The sequence below is a fragment of the Vombatus ursinus genome, unplaced genomic scaffold (genome assembly GCF_900497805.2).
Source record: "Vombatus ursinus unplaced genomic scaffold, bare-nosed wombat genome assembly UNPS02015404.1, whole genome shotgun sequence".
NCBI classification, from domain to species: domain Eukaryota; kingdom Metazoa; phylum Chordata; class Mammalia; order Diprotodontia; family Vombatidae; genus Vombatus; species Vombatus ursinus.
The window spans coordinates 3213569-3231527 of NW_020955182.1; the positions used below are offsets into that span (position 1 = coordinate 3213569).

Consider the following 17959-nt stretch of genomic DNA (forward strand, 5'->3'; position numbering starts at 1 on the left):
AGTCTGGAGAGGAGAAGGAGGAGAAACAAGGTCACCGAGGTGGAGATGTGAGGGCCTTTCCTCTGATAAATCGCCTTCCAACATTTACACTAAGTGTGTCACAGTTGTACAGCTATTTGTGTGTTGCTTCTCCATTAGAAGGTGAGCTCTTCCAAACAGACTTCATTTTCACCTTTCTTTGTATCCCTATCCCTTAGCACAGGACCTTGCTTTAGAAATGCTTCTTGAATGAGTTACTGAGTTCAGGTGCCATGAACTTCAATGGTGAAGTCAGAAGGAGGAATTGGTAGGGAAAAGCTAATAAGTTTGGTTTTGGCCATGTTGACTTTGAGTAACAGGGGGGACATCCTCATAGAGCTGTCATGCAGGCAGTTGGAGAAGCGGGGCTGGCCATAAGTTAGAGAGAATTGGGCTCCATCTGCATTGAAGTAGTAGCTGAAAGCCTGGGAGTGATTGAAATTTCCAAGAGAGATATCCAAAGTCAGAACGTTGTGGAAATCCACTTTCATGAGGATAACACAGAAAAGAAGCAGTTAGAAAGATATGAAGACTAAGTATGACATTTCTGAAACTGGTGGAGAGGGTATCAGTACTGGCTAGGAGGAAAATCTGTTGCATTTGGTGATGCTGTGGTCGCTGGTGATAATAGTGTCAGTAAAGTGGTGTGAGTGGAAGGTCAAGTACAAGGGGTAAAGAAGTTGAGACATCAGGCATTTTTTTTTCCCCAAGAAATTTAGCAGTGAAGCAGAGAGGAGAACTGAGAAGCCAAAAATGCAAAGGGTTTAGGGGAATTAAAAAAAAAAAAAAGATTTCTGATCTCGATGGCTTCTTCAAGAAGTTTGACCACAAAGAGAGAGCTACAGGACAAAGAGTTCCCTAAATAGTACCACTGAAGCCACAGGTCTGTCTGCAACAACTCATTTTAAGATAGTAGAAAAGTAAAATGATGATATCACAAATTCCTATTCCTCTTTCTTTGATCTCTTTGGGATATAGGCTGAGATATTGTTGGGTCAACAATTAAAGCAGTACTGCAAAGTAAATTGGTTTGTGAAAAACATGCTTGTGAAGTGCACTGTCTATTAAAATTACAAGGGTCCTTGGGCAAAAATAAAAAAAAAAAAGTAACCCCAAGGAAAATATGTTACTTGTTTTTGATTGAAAGAAGTGAAGCCATGCTGCTTCTGTCATCAGACATAACATTTCCCCTGGGCCATTTCAGGCATGAACATCACACCATCCCCTTGTTTCTAGTAATTCTACTCCCTGTTCTTTTGATTAGTGTCTCTGACTCAGAGGTTGCATACAGATGTTCCTGGATGTTTGGTGGGCAGGGGAATGACTTTTAGCCTTTCAGATATTGAGGCCTGTCAAGTCGAGGTCATGATTCTTTGGTACTAACTTCTGATACTTAAAGGGTTTCTAAGAAGTAAAATCTAGCTCAGTTAAACAAAGATCCACACTTTTCGATTTAAAAGTTTCACTTTTGTAAATGGGTCTTAATATTATTATTAATAGTATAATAGATTCAACCTATATTTTGATATATTATCTTTCAGTGTTTTGGACAATTGCATTTTTTCTTGGATGTTCAGATAAAAAACTATAGCATTTTTAAGAACATTCCATCCTTCAAATTTCATTTTTTAAAATGTATATTCTGTTTTATTCCAGTTACATCTGAATTTAAAACAGCATTATGCATCTTCCTACACCTTTCCAGAAGGAAGGATAACAATGGTACAACTAGCACAGGTAGAGCCAACTTTTGTGATCAGTGTTTTACAACACTCAGTGTTTTGTTTTGCAAAAGCAAAATTAATTTCTATTTCACTTTTGAGCTTCCTATATAGTAACCCAAAAAAGTGAACTTGAAATCATGAGCAAGGAAGCTTAGAAATCAAAGGCAGAAGAGAATTAAGGGACCATTTTCTTTATCCCTGGTACAAGATTAGACAAGCTAGTACATGGTACAGGAAAATTGTTTTCACAAGTAAATAAAAATAGGAAGAATGATTTGATAGCAAGGGCCAGAAGCCTTTTAATGTGTGAGATAAAGAAACAGCCACCACTTCCCCAGGTGATTGAGGGGAATAGCCTCAATTTAATTTTGATAATGAATTTTGGAGCTATTTCAGAGAAAACACTGAAAACCAATTTGGGGGCAGAGGCAAATCAGCTACAGTTTTCAACGGTAAGTCTTCATTGCTAAGTGGCCTTCATTCTCACCAGCTCAGTATGGAAAAAGAGGCGGGAAATGTGAGAGAATTCAGTCTTGGTGCAACAGACCTGCTTTCTCAACAGAGGCCTACCTGAAATGCTGCTTCGGTATGCTTTTTTTCTCCTTGTAGTTTTGTTTTTCACTTGAGAGAATTTCTAGATTGTAGGTTTGTTAATTCAGACATGAACTTTTTGAACATTCAAAATAATAATAGCTTTCATTTTCAAAGCACTCAAATATCTAGCCAAAATTTGCAGGTTGAATTAATCTCATTTTTAATAAAGAAACTGAACCCCTGATAAGCAGAGATTAGATGGCCTCAGCCTGAGTACAACTCCAGTGACAGAAAATGCAGTACACCAGAGGAATTTCATTTATTCCAGATTCTTCACTTACTTCTACATTCAACAAATATTTTAAATCACTCCTTGGGCAGTGCTGGAGGTGGTGAATAGGAAAAGGGGAGGATTAGTTTAAAAAGGGCCATAGGAGGAGTAATTCAACTTCTGCTTAACTATTGCTGTGTGTGTGTGTGTGTGTGTGTGTGTGTGTGTGTGTGTGTGTGTGTGTGTGTGTGAAAATTTAAGCAGAAATATAAGCATCCCCATCCTCATTTATTTCTGACTGCAATTCAAGAATGTTTCCATTTTTCAACCCTCTCCTTTCCTATAATGAAAACATTCTTTTTCCTCCAGCTCAAGCCTACATCTCCCCAGCCCAAAGTGATCTCTCCTCAAGTCTGATGAATTCATGATTCATTTAAGCCAATGCTCCTGTGGATGCAACTTTTCAACACTTTATCCAGTCTCATTCATCCATATTTTCCCAGAAATTCTCTATAGAACAGCTCTCCAGTTGATGTTCTTTTAGCCATCACTGGATTCCAGTTATTTCTGATTTGTACTATTTAATTATTACTCTCTCTTCTCAAAAAATGATAGGAAGTAAGAGGTCTCTTAAGTTATCAAAACAACAACTTTGTGACAAGAGTGTCAAGTGATAATGCATCAGAATGATGAGATGATATTTACATAGTGCTTTAAAATTTGTAAAAGATTCTAACAATCTCCTGTGGAGCTAGGAGTAGGTACTAACGGTTTTATTATCCTAATTTTATAGATAAGGACATTGAGGTTTAGAGGTTTGGGGACTTGGTGTCAAAGATAGGAAAACCTCTATCTTCAAGCCCAGTGTTCCATCTACTTCACCAAACAAACTGCATAAGCAGATGACAGAATCTGCTTATACAGTATTCTTTGGTGAACACTCTTTAAACATCCTGTTGTCTGCATAAGCAAGTGATCATTCCTAATAATGTTATTTACTGTGTGCTTTTATACATCACACGTAGGCGTTATAAAAGGTCTGACCTAGGGGTTCTTAACCTAGGATCTAGAAACTTAAAAAAAATTCTGATAACCATATTTCAGTATAAAAGGTTTCTTTTGTAATGACATGTATCTTACTTTATGACTTTAAAAAACATTATCCTGAGAAAGGGACCCCATTGGCTTTACCAGACTGCCAGAGAGGTCTATTAAAAACAAAAAAAGGTTAAGCACCCCTCTCCCCCAGTTTACTCTTTAATCCAGTGCTATTTTAGGCTTTCTTAACATACAAGGAAATTGTGTTGTGATATTAACTATTTTAAATGAATATTTATTTGAAGTACAGTCAGTTCTGCAATAATGTGACATGTGTTCCTAAAAATCACCCTGCAACATCACGCAATAAAAACTGGGGTTAGCACAACACTCAAAAGCATTGTCAGTGACACTTAAAAAAGAGAGGAACCGAATAAAAACAGTAGCACGGTTTTATACATGTAAAATGGTTAAGAAATACACAAATATTACAATGAATAGTGGCAGTGTCCATGGCCTCAGGCTGCTGTTCGATGCCCTAGCTCCCACAGGGCCTGGATTGGCAATGTCAAGTCACTGCTGGAGAGGGGGTGGCCTTGGTGAGCAGAAATTCCTGGGGCCATGCTGGAAGACGGGGTAAAGGATAGGGTTGGACCAGCCCTCCTCAGCCCACAGCTTCTTCTGCACCAGAAGATACACAATAAACATAGCACTTGACCTTGAAAAAGACCCGAAGTTTGTTTGTGGAAGTGGTGCAGTTTTCTGTGTTCTCTTGCTGTTTCTCATTGATGAAATAGCTTACAAGCAAACACAAAATTCACATTATGCCGAAATCATTCCCTAATATACCAATCACGTTGGAACAAATTAGTTTGCAGAACAAGCGTTAGAGCAGAACTGACTGTATGCTTTTATAGATGGATATACCTTTTATGCATTTAAACTCAGAATGTTACACAGTCTGTTGCTCAGAAAGGTCAGAACTACAACACTGGACTAAGTGGTTTCTGAGGTTCTACTTTTTAAGCCTCTTTTTCTTACAGATGAGGAAACTGAGGCCAGGGAAGTCAAGAACTTTACCCAAGGTCACACAGCTAGTAAATAGCAAAGTCAGGATTCAACCCAAATCTCCTGACACCGTAGTCACATGTTATCCTTCAACCTCTGAATGTGGCACAGGCACTTTAGAAAAGGTCATTCACTGTAGTCTCTTCTTGGCAAAACATCTGGCTCATTAATATGGAATACCTTTATTTAAAAAGGGCAGATTATGAAATGTATTCCATCAGATGGTTATGTGAAGCTTGAAATAGAAGGCTCCCTTTTCCTATTGTTAGTAGTCACCTCTGTTTAGTTCAGAGAACCATCCATGCAGGTGACTCAAGAAAGGCATGGATTCTGTATGATTCACACTCTTAATTTCATTGTCCAGTAAGCTTGCCTTGTCCTGTCTTTGCAGTCTATCCTGACATCAGCAGAACTACCACTTGCCTATGAGCAAGCTGCATGGAATGCAGAAGAGTTAGGTCCCTTCCTGAAGTTGTGCCTTATGGATCAGAATTTCCCAGCCTTTGTTGAAGACGTAGAGAAGGAACTGAAGAAGTTGACAGGGTTGGAGAGTTAATGTTGTCTACATAAATAGCTATCTTATTGATAAAATGCTTTGTCCCAAAGTTAGTGGAATAAAAATTGTTGTTTCAACATCTTTCTTTTATCAGCGTTTTATTTTTAAAAACATGTGAATCCACTTTTTTTATACATCATTGCACTTCAACAAATACACAGAACACAAGTTCATGCATCGACAGCTCTGCACCGAATGAGAACCTCGTCAGGTTGTAATTCTACAATCAACCTTTTAAATCAAGACGGGAAATTACAGTGTCCAACTGAAAAGTATAATTAGTTGCATAGAATATTACCATGCTATAACACTTTTAAGATCATTGAAAACAAAAAAGTAAATTATAAAAGTCTGCCTGAATTAAATGTACAAAGAATATGGTTCAACACATCAGTGCAAAAGGAATTTAAGAATTTACATGATTTAACAACAACAAAATCACTTAAAAATCAATTACACACACACACACATATATATGCATATATATGTAGTGTTTACTGCAATTCATAATCACTGCTCATTAGACTGTCCCAGTATCTCATTAAAGTCTTAGGTTAAGCCCTTAAGATTATAAATTTCAGTTTATATTACTCCTCTAAGTACCAGAACAGTATAATTCTCTCATCTGACAACATACAATAAGGAATGAGTATCAGCAGCTTAAAAAGGAATCAAGCGTTTACTGTATTTTGGTTTTCCCCACCCCCAAAAATATAAATATATATAATATATATATATATACTGTATATATTTTTAGGTTTGCTGTATTTTACAAAAATGTATCACTAGATGGCAGCAGTGCAATTTAGAGCTTTGCCAATGTAATAGCTGCATTAAGTAAAAGATGGCGCATGCATGAGCTGATTGATCCTCACAGGACCTTTCTTACTTCTATTTAAATATTTTCACAAAGGAAAAATGCAACATTCACAGCACATCAAGCCCCAAATAGTTTACACCTTCTACACTGAAGCATTGTTTAAAATGTATCTGGTGAGGCCATCCTTACAAGGCTAAATAAGGCATGCTTTAGACAGTCGTCGGCATTGTTGCTCACTTGAAAAATCAGGAGAGAAAAAGAAAAAAAAATCAAATACAGCTGGAGTTATGGAACCAAAGAGGTCCAGGCATAAAATTTAGCAGGTCATGTTGCCACCAGTCTCAGGAAACTAAAGCTCTGTGAAGAAACAAAGGATTTGAAATTTTAAAAGGAGATTGCTCTAGCCATCGGTACCTTAGTAGGCAGGACAGGGTGGACACTGAACAAAACTCGGGGACAAACAACATGCTCAGGGATGTGGTGTGAAATTCTGATCTCCATGTGCCAAAGGGGAGAGAATTCTGGCATATCTGCTGATCCAGATATGTGGGGTATTAGGGAGGACTTAGCAAACAAAGTGCGAGTTGGTGGCTTCCAGGAATAATCCAGCCTGAGAACGTCACTGATTTTTAGCCATTTTCAATTCCTCGATAAGTGAGTAGTGCCGCAAAATGTTGGCTTTAAAACCTCCAATGTTAACTGGAATGATGCATGCAAATAGGACTCTACTCAGTTGGAAAGTGTTCCTTCTCAGTCACCAAGACAGACAGAACATTGTCTGCAATCCTAAAACTCTTTCAACTATGTATCCCCACCATCAACTTTTAGAACAAAAGTCAACAGATGTCACTTCACTTGAATGTAACTTTGTAAATGTCTGAAGAAGGCCATACTTACATTGTAAGCAGTACTTAATTTGTGTTTCTCTGGCGCAAGTTTTTATCTTTGTGATTGTTGGTGGAGTTGGTTTTCCTTTGGAGGAAAAATTACATCGTGAGAGTTAAATTCAAAGTCAGTAGAAATTTTTGAAAATTTTAAACACATGGAAATACAGGGAACCTTTCACTTACTGCCATCCCTGGTGTAGTAAGAAGTTTTACTGCACAGAACTAATATATGAAGGTTTTCTACCAGGAATGCTTCTTGTAAGCTACTGTATTTCATTTAGCAGACCTTTTGACTGCCAAGTCAGCATACAGCCATCTTTCACTTTGTTGTATTGTCAATTGTAACCTAACTCAAAGAGAATCTTTCTAATTGCAAAATTTTACAAATGTTCTTAACATTCCCTTATAGACTTAGTTTAAAAAAAAAAAAACTTTTGGGGTGGGGGGGCAGGGAGAGGAGGGTTTCCTGCCTACCTTTTCCCTTCCCCTACCCCCCAGGCACTCCATTCTCTGGCCATAAAACATCCCTTGATTTCACAATTGCAGCAGCCTTTCTCCCTGAGGTCTACACTGGTAAGTCAGTTGAGCTGTATTATCACAATTCACTAACCAGCACTCACATTATTTATTCCAGTCTAAAAATAAGAATCATAAAATTTTAAAGCTGGAAAGGGGGGTGAGGGTGGGGAGGAGGCCTTAGAATCCAGTGCCTTCCCTTCCTTTTAAAGATGAAAGACTCAGAATCGTGAAATAGTTTCCGTTGTTACCAATTTGAAATTTTGTAGTACATTAAGTTTACCTAAAATAAACTGTGTGTACACTAAAATAATTAACATTATTTAAAAAAAATTAACCATATTGCATATCCTGAGAATCAAAAGATCATCCATCTGGCCAGTGTTTAATACACTGCAACATTCACTTCCCTTTTCTTATAACCACTGCTATTCCAATTCACCCCACTTTATTTCACTGCAAATCCAAAAGAATTCAATTCCATTCTATCAGATAATTACTAAGGCAGTCACTGGAGAAGGTACTTACATTGGCCCAGCTGGTTCATCATCTGCAGTAGGTATTTCAGTTCAAATTTCATTGAAAGAGAAGGGAAGAAGAGAGACAGCAGAGTTAGAGTACTGTAAAGAACTTTTACCTGGACCGATAATTGCAAATGGCAAACTCGTCTATCCATAGCATTTATTAAAAGGCCATTCCACTTGGTAGTGCAAAAGACTCATGGAGTTATTTTTCTGATTTCAAGTTTTTAATGGCAGGTATGTTGTTTCAATGATTTTAGTTAACACTTTGAATGCTTGTCATGAAAAACTGCAACTGTAGTGGACAGATAGCTGCAATATCATTATACTCATCTTGTCCCCAAGTTCCAGTGGTTCACTCTTAAATAGATGAGAAGACAAACCAACATTTCAGTTGTAAAATCCTGCTGTTTGTTTTCTTGAAATGATTGCAGTTTGGAGTCAGTCTTCCAATATGGATGGACTCGTATGTTCTCTATGGTTACAAGCAAATCTTTGCCTCCCCCAAGGGACAGTTCTTTTTCTCCATGTTTGTAATTATACAGGGCATCATTAAAATGGAGAACAAATGAAGTGGTGGAGTAGGAAGCCACAACAGTGAAGTGTGACATTGGATAATAAATGCTGCCCTTGGCCAGCAGGGGGTAACATGCACCTTCAAGAATGAAAGTCAAATGGTAGTGTCCTCCCTCTACTGAAAGGGCATGAGAACCTGTGCTCTGCCTGCATCCTGGCCAAAACCAGAATTAAGAACCAGAGGTTTTTCAAAAAGAATTCAGTCATCTGAGTTTAGATGCCTTCTCACAAATTTACAAGATCCAATTAGCATTTGATAGTTACTATTTAGGTTGTTTTTGTTTTCTTGCTCCCACTAAGGGTGACCAAAATGCTTCTAAGCAGAGATGTAAAGAAACCCACGAAGGGCAGGGAACATTTACATGAGCTTTTCTACTGGATATTCCATTTTACACACAGGTAAAATCAGATGGATTAAATCAAACAGAACCATCTGGCTTCACTCAAGTCAAACTCTCAGCAGGATTCCACAAGAAGGCTCGGTGCACATGAAGCAGGTATGGAAATTACAGTCTCAGTGTAGGCATCTGCATGAGCACACACCAGGAGGAATGTCTGTCGGAAGGAGACATTGCTCCACCTGTACCTTTGAGGCAACGGAGAGGCAAAGCTACCGCCAGCACACACAGTGACCGGAGCAAAAAAATATTTCAAAAAATAAAGAACTGACCACAGACCAACAACTCAGCAGCCAAACAACAGGCTAGCGACACCCTCAGTGTCCACAGGAGTCCATCACTAGCAACATTACACTCACTATCCAAAAACGGGAACAGAGAAAAAAACCAGGACAACCAAGACATCCATGTACTGTATATGCAGTGGGGATATACAGAGACATACTAAATACTGAGACATAAAGCACAGACTAAATCCTCCCCTCACAAACATCTTTCAATTCCCACTGTCACATCCAAGCCAAAAATGCTACATGCTAGGAACGAGGCACTACTGAAACTTGTGAATGGAGAACAAGACACCAGCAAGTTCATTACTATCTTTAGCGAATGCTCTAGTGGGGCCATCTAAAAACCCCCAGTTCTAGCACAAGATCTTAGACTTAAGAACATCAGCACCCTGGCTACCGAACTGTAAAGCAAACAAGAAAGACAAAACAAAAACAGTGTCGTCTGGATAATGTTTCGAAGCCTGCCCTAAGAGTTTCCCCTCACTGTGACAAAGCATGATTCTTGGTCTAAGTTTAATGATGCCATTCTGTAGCTGAACAGGCTTCTGACGTGCAAAGGGCTGCATGTAGGTAGGTGTTTCAGCAATGATGAAGCAGTGTGGGTGCCATGCCTGTGAGTGGGAGCAGTTGTTATTCATTCTAGCTTCTAAACCTGATGAACTCCTCCCCTGCCTCCCCCAAAGTTCACTTGCACATTCTTTTCTAGAGGTTCAAAAGAACAAAGGAAAAAAGCGTTGCATTTCTACCCTCTGGTCTGAACCACTAACTGCAGCCAACATACCCACAGTACAGTATGGACAAAAAAGGGACTCAACCCCTAATGAGAAATTCAGGGGAGAGGGGAAGAAAACAGAAATACAGTTGGGGGGGGAGGGGTGGAGAAGTAGGGAGGGGGATGGGGAGGTACAGAAATAAAAAAAAAGATTAAACAGCAAACTGAAATCCAAATTAGTTGTGAACGTGAATGAGGTAAACTTGAAGAAAAGTGTTAACATCATGAACTGTGCATCGTATAGACTGAAGCGGAGAGTAAACAAACTCCAAAGCATGCAGATCGCTCACTTACCACCATTTTTAAGGGTATGATGCAATTGAGGGGGGAAAAAAAAGAAGTCATAGTAACCGACAAATATCAACATCACCCCAAACCCTTGGGCTTATTTATGACTGTTCTCTCACACTCCCTATTATTTGCTGCCAGTGGTCAGATGCAAGTACTGGGGAGGTCGGAAACAATGTGTGTATTCTATTCTACTTTGATATGTCAAAGCGAAATCCTGGGTAGGACTGCTGAAAACTAGGATTCATCCTGAATGTGCAGTCTCTCCAAATGAATGCACTAAGCCCTCACTTCTCCTGAATTTGCCTTGTAATCTGAAGAAGGATCTGCAGGTGCCCAGTGAATCACATTTTATATAACATAAGACTACCTGTAGGCAAACTGATTTTAAAGAAAAGAACTTTAAGCGATCACTCTCTACTCAGTACTTCTCATTACTATTAGATTTTAAAATGAGAGTTGTAGGTTTGATTTTAATATTTCATTAAGATTCAGCCCTTACTGCCTTTCCTCATTTAACTTGGATTTCTCTTCATGTTAGAGGAAGGGATATTCCACCAAAGCAGAACACATTAATCTAAGATGTGTCTATGTGATAAAACAGGACAGTGGCTGCTTTAATTTCATCTGATCTCAGCTGGTTTCCACTTTTACTTTCAGTTACTTTCTTGTCTTTTTCTATGATCTGTTTTGTTACTGACCCACTTATCTTCTAGTTAAAGAAAACTGAATATGCATTTTGGTAATCACTTAAAAGAAAGCTGTTTGCTTTCAGGCCTTCTACAGAAGTTCAGATGGTATATAATCTTTATGTGGAGAATGATAAATAGGCTTGGGAGTTAAAGTATTTCCCAATATCAAAATGGTTCTAGAATCCTGAATGTATCTGAGCCAAATTAAAATTTGGAACAATCTGTTAAAATCCCAAAGGGCCCTTTTTGTTGGCTTATAATTTTTTTTCCTTAACTCCTCCATCCTCCCAACCCCAAGTCTCCCTTTGCTTCAGCATCTTCGATAGATGGAAAATAGATGGAAGCACCCCATAACAGTTCCCAGGATGTACTCTTCCCAAGGTGAGGGACTAAAACCATCGGTCACTCTCATAATCTCTCAAACTGTGATGTAATCCAGCAAGAACAATTTAGAATCACATGTTCATGGCACAATGTATGTCTGTATCTGGCCCCAAAATGAAATTGTGCCTCCCCCTGCTTCCCTCAGTATTTAACATCTAACCTTTTCTAGTTATTCAAAACCAGATTCAGACAAGACACACTCTTCATGTCCCAGTGAGCCCTTATAAAATTTTCTCAGGGTCTAGAGAAGGACAAAATTTCTAAATGGTGTGCTAACATACTAAGGCAATCTATTCCGAAGAAAACACATGTGACAGGGTCTAGGGATCATTTAATCCTTTCTAGGTTAGAGGATCCACTGAGAAAATGACCTCAGTATTTACTGACCCCCCAGGGCACCATTTATGTAATATTTTAATGCAACTCTATCAAAAGTGGAACATAAGAAGAAAAATAATTATTCCACTCTGCTGTAGATAGTGCTATATACCAGCATTTGTTTTTCAAGCGAGAGGACTAGGATACCAAGAACTGGTGGGCTGAACAAGATGTGAATAATCAGTAAAGGGTTCACATGCCCAAAAAAAGCAGTGAGTCTGAAATGGAATGTAGGCATATCTTGGTAATAAAGCACCCATCTGGCAGAGAACAATCACGTCAGGTCTATAAAAAGATTTCTGTTCCCATAATGGTATCTAAGAAGCCAATACAGAGTGAGAAGAAGGATGCCCCAAAGGTGTATGCTGATTGGCCTGGAAACTCAATCTGAAAGCAGGTATAATTAACTCCTTCCATCCATTTCAAAGATTAACCAAGGGGTGTGGGCATGGGGGAGGAAATAATATCTGATAAATTTAGGAAGGGGCTGAGGAGAGTGTGTGAGGAGGGAAAAGGCACTGAAAAATGAAAAGAAACAATAGACCCAGGGAAATGGCATGAAGAGTACAAGAAATACACTTCTTTGAACAAGTTATAAAAGGAAGAGAATGTGAGAGATGGTGAAAAGGAAATGATGGGGCAGCAATGTAAGAATGGAAAGCAAAACCTGCACCATGCTTGCTGTCAGAAGGGGGAGAGAGGAAAAGATAGCCACCACAGGAAGGCCAGCGTGTCACATTTTTACCCAAATGCAATGCCAGGAAACAATGAGTTGCTAGCTTGGCCACACCTTTCCTTCAGGTGCTCACACTTACCCCAGCAGGCAGGTAGGTAGACAGACAGACTGCCCTTTTTAAGCAGGGCTTATTCATTTTAAGTTAAATTATTCTTTCGACAAGCCAGGGTTCTTCTTCTCAGTGGCTGAGTGGGCTTCCTGGCCAGAGAAATCTCTCAGCAGCAAGCTGGTCTCCAAAGCTCTCATCATTTGAGTCTGACAAATGAGTAGATCTTAAAAAAGGTGGTTGGCCTCCCCGGGAGTTGTCTACATTTTTCTAATGGCATCAATACTCAACACTCCTCAAGTCTACTTGAGTCTTTTCACAGGTCTGGCTATTAGTACAAGATGGTAAGTGGCTTCCCAAACAAGTCTTGGAATTGGGAAGAATCATGTCGTTGAGCTGGCTGCAAGGCCAGCGAGACTACTAAACCTCCTGGATGAGGTGCTTTGTCAAGGGCACTTCTAGTCCCTGCCGTTTTTACAAAAATGCCGTTTTTACAAAAACGTAATCTCAAAGCCTCATTTTTGGCTTCTCAGCCTTCCTGGGGAAACTGGGTAAGAGCTAGATTTAGCAGAGTGACCATGCCCTGCACAGTCTGAGCCTTGTATTCAATAGGAGGAAATAGTCCCTGTCCTCCAATGAGGCTGAATTGCCCCCAAATAGCCAAAGGTAAAAATGAGAGCAAACGCCAAGCCACTCTCTTTGTGTCCTCAAGGCTACACTACATGGCAGAAGTAAGAAAAATCTTAACTTCAAGGGCATTAAGGCTTCAGAGAAACATGTATCTAAACCTCTTCAGCTCAGAAAGCAGCAGTGCCACTGGCTGAGCAGGGGAGAGGCCAAGATCCCAGAGAATTAGGTAGACCGGGAGCCATCACAAGTGACTAAGAGGCCTGAGCCAAGGCAACGCCACAGCGACAGTGCCTTCCCGGCAAGTCTGTGCTCAACTTATTATGAGGGGATGCTAGAGGGAAGGCTGCTGAGGCTCCAACACACAGCCCACAGCACTAGGGCTTACCCAAAGAACCTGTTCACCTCTGATTTTCATTCTACTTAATTTAAGCAGAGATTTGGGGTGAGAAAGAAAAATAAATTCCAGAATAACTTGCATCCAGACTTAACTGTCTGATGTCCCATGAACCAAAGACCCTAAAAGCACTTCTGAGTAATGCTCCTTCTGCAGAGGTTCCACAATGGTGTCTACACACAGTCAAAGGCTCCAGGCTAGAGCAGTTCATCTAGTATTTTCAGCTGTACTGAGAAGCCACTTGGCTGATGGGCTAAATTTTACACGCATACTTTTCAAAAGGCCAATGGTCTGTTTTCCAGATACTTCAGAGCTGCACAGACCTAGTGCCTTTCACTCTGGGTAGAACCCGAACCTTGGGAGTCATGCCCTATCCCCAAATAGACAAAGCGCCTCAGAGAGCCACTGTGGGTGGAGGCACCACTGCCAACTGAATTCTAAAGCTTTGCTGCCGTCCCACTCGCCAGAAGGGAGAAGTCTGATGATCTGGAGAACGGCATGGGTCGGGCACGGTGGGGAGAGGAAGGAGAGATAGTAAGAGGCCTCTATCACATACAAAATCTGAAGAGGCAATTTTGCCTGAGGTTCACTCTGTCCAAGTCATCTCTAAAACCCGGCCAGCTTAGTGGCAATGCTTTGGGCCTCTGAACTGAGTGCATCAGGTCTTCAGCAATCTCCCTGCACTCCATCTTATCTAAGGGGCTGAAGATGGAAAATTCAAACAGCAAGCAATCACAAAGGAGGTAAGCCTTGAAAAACACTTCAGAGTTTTCTGCCAAAGGAAATACAAAAACCACTTGGCTCTAATAGTTCCTCAGTGAACAGTGACACAGTTAGAGAAATCCCTGAGAAGAAAGATGAATCCTGGCTCTGACAATGTCTTGGGGGCCAAAGACTTTAGGGGCAGCTTCTAGACAAAGCTGAGGGCTTCCTCAGGTTCCAATGAATGATGAGGTGGAACAGAAAACCTAAAATTGGTGCTATTCTCCACAATGGGCGAGAAGTTCAGAATTTATAAGAGCTCAGAAACAAAGCTAGAGCTTTGACAATAACTCTAAGCAGCCAACGTGGAAAAAGATACAGGATTATTTTTTCACTTGGGGGAAAACATTAAACCACAGCCTTCTTCCAGCTTGGATCCTGGGGTCCAATGAACCCTCCCAACTACTATACCCCAAGAACAAGCCCTAAAGTTACAGCTGTGTTCTGGAAATGCTCTTACCGTCTGGAACCTCATCCGGCCTCTTCCTCTTTTCATATATCACAATGATCACCACAAGGATGATGATTTCGGCCAAGATCCCCAGGAAGGGCCAGAGTGGGGCCAGGTGGCTCCGCACTCTCAGGACAGTGACGAAGGAGTCTGAGCCAATGGCATTGGTAGCATTACACTCATACTCGCCAGGATCTTCAGTAATTTGGAGGTTAACGATGTTCAGCTCAGTGTAGTTTTCTTTGTTGACGATGAAGAATCGGCCAGAAGTATTGAGTAAGTCCTGCTCAGGGGGCAGAAGAAGTGAGGGTAAACAAGAGTCAGGGTGGATAAGCCAGTGCCCTGTTGCATTTGAAACATTTCAGTTCACCCAGAAGGGGAGAACCTCAGTACCCTGGTCTCAAACTCTCTCTACATGATAAGGATGTGGCCAGGACGTGTCTCAAATGAGACTGGAAAAGCTTGCTTCCAAACATAAATTGCTCCATGCCCAATGGCCAGTGGATCCAGAAACAACTTTATTCCTAGCTTCATCCACTTAATCCTTGATGTGTTGTGGGGAATCTTCACAACCTAGATCTCTCTCAAGCAAATGCTAAGAGATCTTTGTCAAAAGGTCCCTCCAACCAAATTCTTTCTTTCCTTTGCTCCAGTCTTTGAAAAAGAAGTTACGTTTGACACAGTGTCCTTAGTCATGTGGTCTTTTCTCCACTGATCATCTTCCCTCTCTCCAGAGCTACTGTTTTCTCCCCTTCTGCCTATAACCTACTTAGGTCGTCCCTGTCTTTAAAAAAAAAAAAAAAAAAAAGACTTCCATGACCCTGCTATTTCTCCCTCAGGTCAATGTCCTCTCTCTGTTTCATCCCCAAACTTCCAAAAACACAAGCAGTCCCCATGGCTGCCTCCATACTGGCACTGCTCCTGAACTGACTGCACTATGTCAACCATGCTCGCTGTGCTACTGAAATCTCTCTCCAAGGCCACCAATAACCTGTGGACACCAAGGCCAAAGGCTCCCTCAGACTCCTCAACCCTTCTCAACCCTTGTGAAATATCTAACACTCCTGACCACTGCACTTCCTCCTCAATAAAAGTCACTAATAGGATCACAGAGTTAGAAGCTAGATGGAACCTCAGGTCATCTACTCAAAACCCCTTGCTTTTCAGATGAGGAAATTCTAAGTGACTTTGTCAAGGTCACACAAGCAGGCAAGTGGCAGAGGTGGGATTCAAACCCAGGTTCTGTGACTCCAAATACCATGCTCCACCCACTGTCTCCCCTCCCTTTCATCAACCACCAAGCATCATTAAGCACCAACGAGATACTAGATGCTGAGGATACAAAGAGAAAGAATAAAATAATCCCTACTTGCAAAGAAGTTACATACATCCCAATGAGGAGACAATAAGTTCAAATATAAGTATATATCAAATAAATATAAAGAGACCAAATACAAATTTAAAAATACAAGATAGTTTGAGGGAGAAGATACTGGCAAAAGGGGGTGACTGAGCTTGACCTTGGAAGTCTAGGAGGTGGTGGTAAGGAGGGAATGCATTCCAAGTTTTGGGGGATGGCCAGGGTAAAGGTACTCAGCTTTCATCATGCTGTTGTTCCCTAGGTTTCTGACCCTTCTGCTCTCTCTTCTGATGGTTCTTCTTCCTCCTACAACTCCAAAGTGTGGGCAACCCTTGTCTCTTTCTACTTCATTTGATCTCACTTCTTCAGTTCAAGTAACTCCAGAATCAGTTTTTCATCGCAGCTTCAGTTCTGCATTCCTAAATCCCAGTTGTGTATCACAACCTGAATATCTCACTGCAGCTTCAAATTTAGCATTCCAGTCATCTAACCTAAACATTTTAGACTCTCATTTCCCTCAATCCCAACATTCAATCAATTGCTAACTCCTGTCAATTTTTTCCTTCACAATCTCACCTTTCCACTCCCACCACACTACTTCAGGCCTTCACTATCCATCGCCTGAAGGACTACGAGCAACTCCTAACTGATCCTCCGTGCCACTTGTCTTTCTCTCTACACTCACTGTGACCACGATAATTACAGTTACTTGACTATCAATGCTCTGGAACCCCACAGAAAATTGGAGGCAGGAGGTATCACTCTTACTTTTCATAAAAATGCAAAAGCACTAACTGGCCTAAAAAATCTCTTCTCTTCACCCTTCTCCTACTTAAGAATTTTCTGTCTGACTGATTCACACTGGCAGCAAGGGAAGTAATTAAATGGTTTAAACGGGGGGTTCATTTTTAGCTCTGTTGAGAACAAGGGGAGGATCAAAGAAGGGCTAGGACTTGCTTGAGCTGGCTGATAATAACTGATGACAGTGAGAAAGCAGAGCACTCAACTCTCAATTTTGCTTCTTGGTTCTTTTCCAAGAAACATGATCTTTGGACATGGAATGGTGGAACAAAAATGGCTGCAAAGAAGGAGCAAAGCAAGACAAATGGGTAGACAGACAACATTGAGCTGTCCTCAGGAGGTCAAGTCATCAGATTCTGACAAGCCATACCCTGCATATGCACTTTAAAAATAAGCAGATGTGATTTCTGAGCCAGTAAAGCTTGGAGAAGGGGAAATGCACTGCATGAAAGGTCAACAATGACCCAGTTTCCAAAAAACAGTGAGCTTGACTTCATTTTCTGAGAATATTGTAGAATACATTTAAAGTAATGGTTTGTGAACACTTACTTAAGAGGGGGAGCAGTAATAACTAAAAGCTAGCAATGGCTTCACTGAGAACCAAGGCAGGCCAGGCTGACCTCATTTCCTATTTGGACAGCAGAAAGTGATCTAGCAGATTGGGAAAACGTAAATATATCAATATGACTTCAGCAAAGTTTTTGACAGTCTCGTGCTATCTTCAAGGGCAAGATTTATATAGTGAAGAGGATTTGAAATTGAAGGACTGGATCTACCAAGTCTAACTTTTACAAATGGACACATCAAATTAGCAGGAAGTCTCCAGAGGATTAACCCAGACTATTCAATATTCTTATCAGTTACTCAAAAGCAAAAACTGTATGCCTGTCAGATCTGTACCATGTTTTGTGACAACTAGAGTCCATTAAGGTCACAACAGGCTAGAATGATGGGGCCCAAATCAAATGAGATATAATTTAATATGGATAAATATAAAGTCCTACACTTAGATTAAAAAAAAATCAGCTTCACAAATACAGGATGAGTG

The 17959-nt window shown here is 40.4% G+C and overlaps 2 protein-coding genes across 2 annotated transcripts in view; one reads left to right on the forward strand and one right to left on the reverse strand.

Annotated features, from left to right (window-relative positions):
* Nucleotides 1–5228, forward strand: part of REC114 (REC114 meiotic recombination protein) — a 110277-nt gene extending 105049 nt beyond the window's left edge. The window contains exons 5-6 of the mRNA XM_027847391.1: nucleotides 1675–1755; nucleotides 5045–5228. Coding sequence (XP_027703192.1) covers nucleotides 1675–1755; nucleotides 5045–5209 — 246 coding nt within the window. The 3' untranslated portion in view covers nucleotides 5210–5228. The remainder of the gene's footprint in view (nucleotides 1–1674; nucleotides 1756–5044) is intronic.
* Nucleotides 5229–5290: 62 nt separating this feature from the next.
* NPTN (neuroplastin) overlaps nucleotides 5291–17959 on the reverse strand; it is a 72516-nt gene continuing 59847 nt past the window's right edge. Inside the window, exons 5-8 of the mRNA XM_027847390.1 lie at nucleotides 14760–15033; nucleotides 7961–7982; nucleotides 6927–7001; nucleotides 5291–6386 (exon numbers count right to left, since the gene is read on the reverse strand). Of these exons, the coding sequence (XP_027703191.1) occupies nucleotides 6941–7001; nucleotides 7961–7982; nucleotides 14760–15033 (357 nt within the window). The 3' untranslated portion in view covers nucleotides 5291–6386; nucleotides 6927–6940. The remainder of the gene's footprint in view (nucleotides 6387–6926; nucleotides 7002–7960; nucleotides 7983–14759; nucleotides 15034–17959) is intronic.